The sequence below is a fragment of the Lygodium microphyllum genome, chromosome 4 (genome assembly GCF_053477565.2).
Source record: "Lygodium microphyllum isolate KBCC chromosome 4, Lygodium_microphyllum_v1.1.10, whole genome shotgun sequence".
NCBI classification, from domain to species: Eukaryota; Viridiplantae; Streptophyta; class Polypodiopsida; order Schizaeales; family Lygodiaceae; genus Lygodium; species Lygodium microphyllum.
In genome coordinates, this window is record NC_141138.1 from 171,148,294 (window position 1) to 171,154,478 (window position 6,185).

At 41.8% G+C, this 6,185-nt stretch overlaps 1 protein-coding gene across 1 annotated transcript; it reads left to right on the top strand.

Annotated features, from left to right (window-relative positions):
* The first annotated feature begins 327 nt into the window (after window positions 1-327).
* LOC148037901 (uncharacterized) lies at window positions 328-4,692 on the top strand. Its single transcript, XM_087677171.1, has 7 exons — window positions 328-1,111; window positions 1,804-1,876; window positions 1,980-2,121; window positions 3,033-3,156; window positions 3,308-3,323; window positions 3,600-3,744; window positions 3,863-4,692. The coding sequence occupies exons 1-7, from the start codon at window positions 948-950 to the stop codon at window positions 4,423-4,425; spliced, it is 1,227 nt and encodes a 408-aa protein (XP_087533297.1). The 5' UTR covers window positions 328-947; the 3' UTR covers window positions 4,426-4,692.
* The last annotated feature ends 1,493 nt before the right edge of the window (window positions 4,693-6,185 follow it).

Genomic DNA, 6,185 nt, shown 5'->3' on the forward strand with positions numbered 1-6,185 from the left:
TACCCTCGTGATGCCACACATAAGAAAATTCACCATAGATGTTTCAGATAACAACACCATGGTATAGTTACAAAACCCTTACAACAGGTAGGGGGAGAGGGAAAAAAGAAGGGCTTTAATGAAAAAGGGAAAGGAAAAAGAAAAGGAGAGATTATAAGTGTGAGAGAGGAGAGTGGGGAGGCTTTAATTTAAATAAGGGAGTTTTAAAAAAAGGGTTAAGTTTGAGCTTCCCAACCTACAACCAAAATCTATAATATAGTAGTAAGACTACTTTACTTTAAAAAGAATGGCAAATGAGCGCTTCCCAATGATTTTAGAAGTGAGAGCAAAGGGACGGCCGACAACAAGCGTGCTAATGGATGTGAGAGGGCTTCATAAGCGGGCACAGTTTACTTTACGCTTTTCGGTGAGACGCTACACGCTAGTCGCCTCCGAGGAGGTGGAAGCCTGAAGGAGTTCGAAAAAGAATTGTGATGCCGTTTCTGGTTGCACGGATGGAATATGTTGCACGTTAAAGGCAGATTTTTTGAGTTGTTGGCAAACTACAGAGATAACTGATGTAATTGGAAGCATATCATTTGTCTGTGAAAGGCTGTTTAATGGCTCTGCGAGGAGGAGCTGATTCGTTAGACGCCCTATGATCTTTTCGCTAGACCTGCGTTTCCTGCCAGGACTACCTACCAAGGATCACTTGAGATTTAACGAAACCATAGACAGGCTCACACGACATGTCCTGGCCTGCGTTTCCTGCCAGGACTACCTACCAAGGATCACTTGAGATTTAACGAAACCGTAGACAGGCTCACACGACATGTCCTGGCCTTGAAAGAACTAGCTCTTGAGCAGAGTTTGCAGGCTGTGTTTACGTGCGGAGGGGCGTCTCCAACTCCAGTCAATGAACGTAGCAAAGTAGAGGTCTTGCGGGACATCTGACGCAAAAGCCACCGATGACGAGCTTGTTGAGCACTTTCTCTCTCCTCTTCTTGGCGGTTCCCGTGTACAGTGACGTACATGCGGGTGGCGCTTCGAGTTTCTTGGTCGAAGAGAGAGGCATTCCTGAATCATCAGGAGCTTCGGAGGCTCTTCGCTTTGACAGATTTGTGCTGTTCGGGTAAGGTTATCCATGTGCAGCGATTTTATCTCATTTTGCTTGACAATAATTTCACGCTCTAGAGCATCTGGCAGGCCTATGCTGTAATGAAATGGTACTTATCAGTGCACTATCCTAACCGGAGTTGTTAGGTAGCTCGAAGATTACTTGAACTTTCGTGTAGTTTTACTGTATCAGTGCACTGTGCGTCAAGGAAATACTTCTTCAAGCTGTACCTCGAAGTTAATTTCTTTGTTCTGTATTTTGCTTTTGACACAGTCTTCCAAGTTCCGCTGTATGCAATCGCATGCATAGACATATAAACTGCATAAAGTTGATCACAAAGCTTCTGTTGGAATCTGTTAACTGAATCTACAATTAAACCTGATGCATTCAGGCAGCTTTACTTCTTAAATGTTAGCTGTGTGCTTGCGTCTGTGTGTTCATGTTCTACAGACACGTAATTTCCTAAAATTGATCCCAAAACTTCCGTTGGAGTGAAACTAGAATCAGATATGATGCATTTAGCAAGCACTTATTAGACCTTGACCGTAACTTTACCGTTAGGAACAACATTATTCAGACTGAGTCCTGAATTGCTATTTCGATGATTCTATGCATGCCAATTTATTATTTCTTTCTCCTCGTCAGAAGATGGATATAATGCATGTTACTTGGACCACTCAGTTTGACTTTGAAGTCTCTTCACACAGACAGGTTTCTTCACATGCTAAGTTTTCAAGGACGGGCTGCAAGTTTCAGCTGTCTGTGGAAATTGGAGATAAAGTATAGCTCTGCAGCCTGCTTCCATTCACTGTTTAGCTACTGCTCATTTGATTAAGATGTCCGATCGTGTAATTTATTGAAGTTTCTGACAGAAGCCTTACAGGTATGGGTACAAACATTGCAAAGCAGGATCTATTTTTTTCAGCTCCCCACAGCCAATCTCTCTGAGTCATTCGGAAAGATTTCTATTAAAACAGTAGAAGAAAACAAACAGACTTTATGGCATCAGGCATTTGTCATTCAGCGTAAGATGATTACACATCCATATATAGTGTGCAATGTGCAAAATGAGATCTCTTGGTCCTATGTAAGTCTGTTTATATTGTATATTAAGGAGATTGCATCTATCCAAGAAACAACCATTCCTATTTTGAGCCTACATTTTAAATGGTCACAATGTGAAGTCTGATAATTTAGAAAGTTCATCATGTATTGCCAACTTTGAGAAACGTTTCACTGACCATTTATTGTAAATGTTTTTTGGTGAAGTGCCCCTTAATGATTTTGGCACCTGGGAATGGGATATACTGAAGGCATAGCCTAGGCAAACCATGTAGCAGTATTTTAATATGGAATCTTTATTGAAATTTCATTTCTGAAAGTGCTAGAAACGTCTGCGTCCTCACACTGATGAAAGCCTCTGCACATGACCTACTGTGGTGAAAACGAGCTACCACAGTTTACACTTTTTTGACATGGCAAGAGAATCTTCTTCACCATAGTTGAACTGGGATACCTTCCGGAAACCATGGAAAATTTCTGTGTTACTCCCATAGACAGTTCAATTGTGTAGTGATTACCTACGTGTAGAAGTTTGATAGGTAGTTGCAGCTCTGTTGCAATCATTTTAGCTCGTTACAGGCCTGTATACCTATTTACATGTGCGCGCATTGAAGCAGAAAACGCACCACAGTTAACACCTTTTCGATTCACCACGGTTCAGCCCTTGAGCTCGTGTGCACGTCTTATGAGTCTTTGCTACAGTTTCTCCTTTTGGACCATTATTTTCATAACCAAAAAAAAGAGGCGTAGTATAACCAGTTGTAATCCTTGCGTATGTCGTGGCTAGTTAGTAGTCGGTTCTCTTAGCCTTAAACCTACCTTGCGTATGTTGTGGCTAGTCGGTGCTCTTAAACTTCTACTTACAAAATTGCAGATGACATTGGGGCTCAAAGAGTTGACATAGATTTTGAGGTGGCCTTGGATGCTCCTCATTGTTACCGACATGTGAAAGAAGGTACTTCCTCACACACTTGTAGTGGGAATGAACATTATATTTAGTCTGCATATATGGGGCTTATGTCAGCTACGTATTTTTATGGGCACTTTCAGTGGCTCTAATTTTCTCTCTCAAAGACTCAAGATTAATTAATTTTCTGGTCATTTCCGTTTCCAAATTAAAAAAATTATTATTAAACTCTAACGTGCAAGTGCTTATGATATAGAAGTATTATTCTAGATTTGACACTTATTTACTGACAGGTAAGTGATCATTACTAAACCTTTTAACAGATAGGTGACTTATATACACATTTTTAGTTGACTTTGCAACTACTCTTATTGTAATTATTCGATATCTTATAACATGAATGCTACTTTGTTTGGACTGGTAAGGGCCTGTAAGCTGCCACAGACTTGGAAATAAAAAATTTCTTTGTTTCTGATTATGCTAGGTATTCAGACATTTTTCCCCTGTTTCTGATTATGCTGGGTATTTTGATCATTTGTGATGCCAAGAGGAGGAAAAACTGTTGTTATGATGAAAGAAATACAGGGGCTGGGCAGAGAAATGGCCTCCATATATCATCCTGTGGAAGTATTGCAGGCTTATGTTGGCCAGTTTAATAGTAGTTGCCAGAGGATTCCAGGTTTATCCTTTTTCCACTTTGGATATACGATTATTCTCTTTCCTCTTCTGGATTCCAGCTCATTCATAGACATGTCACAAGAAAGGTAATGAGGTTGCGTTGATTTTCTGTACCTCAGGCATGTTTGAAGAGAGAGGACAGGGAGAGAAGGGAGCTGTTGGTTCTGTTGTGATAAAACAGAAAGATGGTCGTGAATTTGAAGTGCTCTATCCGTGGCAGCTCATTCTCTACGCAAATCGTCTGCAAAGATGGCACATTGCTTCTTTGATTGCTTGCTTTTGTACATTACAGCTGGTGAATGGTTTGTTGCGTAAGAGCATATTGGTATTGAAAGCTTCCAACTTGTCAGAATTCAACACAACAATGCGGGGCTTTTCGAGTTCAAATGATGAACGTGTTGCGTCATGGCAGTTATGCCTAAGCAAACGAGCTTCTGCAAAAAGTGTTGAAGGCTACAGAGAAGGTAATTCCTTTGTTGGGCAGGGATGTCTTCAAGAAGCATGGGAGGATGCTGAGCATTACTTGAACGAAGTAGTCAACAATGATCGCCAAGGGGCCTACTTTTCATACAATTGCATTACACCTCATCATGTCCGACAAGAAACTGTTTCTGGTTCTGGAAGTTGGAACAGGAATCATGTTGGTCGCTTGATAAGGCAACTTTGGCCTGTCAACGACTGAATCGGATGAGAAACGCCAGTGTTGCTTCAATTGAGATGCTAATATCGATAATCTACAGTTTCCACTGTAAAATCTCTTTAGAGAGCCGATCCAAAACCCTTCAACTGAAGTACAGTTTATACAGTATCTAGGATCCCTGTTAGAGAGCTCAATACAAAATGTCTGAACTCTTAACAGCTCTCAGATGATTCTGAAGAGAATTTCTTCAAGATTAAAGAATATATTTCAAGGTTTAAACCTTCGCCCTCAAGTTTGAAGGATTTTTTTCAAGGTGTCCAATCACCTAACACTCAACCTTGGTTGTTTTGCACCGTAAGTTTTGCTATGAGCGAGAATTTTATAGATTCTGCACTTCCAATCGTGTTATAATTAAGTGATGCCCCCAATCCTATATAGTATGCACAAAGGGATCCTAAGCTTATGCTCAAATTGATCTAAGAGCTGGGTTGTGCCAGTTCTTGTAGGCATTAATCAACTGTTTCACTTGGCGATTTGCGTGAGACTTGCCCAAAGGTATAATGTTTCGAGGTGAAGCACAATGTTTTAGAGGTAAAATGTTTCGTTGTCGTGTTTTACAGAATGCAAGAGGAGATGGATAGAATGGGTAGAGGAGACATCTAGGAGGGCGCAAGATATAAGGAAAGAGAAGGAGAAAGTAGTAGAAGCATGAAGTAAAAAGAAAGACAAGAAGAAGGAGAAGAAGCACCACCGTAAAGAGAAGGAAGATAGTGACAGTTCAGCAGATGACTATGAAAAATTCAAGATGCCCCAACCAGCCAAGTACAAGGGAGAGAGAGATGGGCTGGTTCTGAATAAATGGATCGCAGAGGTGGACATGTACTTGAAGTATTCACGAATCACTGAAGACAGGAAGACAGAGGTGGCAGCCATCTACTTGGAGGAGGACGCTGCCAGTTGGTACCTGCTGGAGCAAAAACAGGGCCATATCATCTTTTCATGGGAAGAACTCCAAGAAGAATTGAAGGACGACTTCATTCCAAAGATGGAAAAATTCAAAGTGAGAGATGAATGGAGGAACCTCAAGCAAACACAAGGGAAGATGAAAGAATACGTCAGCAAATATAGGTAGATTATGCTGCAACTACCAAACATGGATACAGACACTAAATTACATGGATTTTTGTTTGGGATGCAAGAATGGGCTAGAAGAGATGTGGAGAGACAGAAGCCAACAAGCTTAACAGAAGCCATGAGAATGGCCGAAAGACTAGTGGACCTGGAAGGCAGAAGAACAGCACAGGGGAACCAAAGCAGGTTCAATAACAACTTCAACAATAACTCATGGAACCAAAGGCCCAATGCCCCTAGAGGGGCATTCACAGATACAAGGAGCCAAAACACCACCACCACCACAGCCGTGTCACAAACCGCTTTAGTACAAAGAGGAGCAGCAGGAAGATGGGGAAACAATCACTACAGGCCAACCCCTAGCACATCGTATGGGCCCGCAAGATAAAATACATCATGGTGGAGATCCCTAGGCCCATCCGTCGGGATCAGATGCTTTAGATGCGGGGGCTCACACTACCAAAACAGATGCCCGATAGAAGATATAGCTTCATCAAGTGAATCAAGGGTGAATGCGACTAGCGCATATGGAGGAGAAGAACCACAACCACCGCGCATCCAAGAAATCCCAAATGGAAGTGAGGAGAGCATGGATCACCCAAGGATAGGGACAGTTAGCGCCCGACCCCAATGCATGGCAGCCAGAGTAGCAACAGTTCACCATCTATACA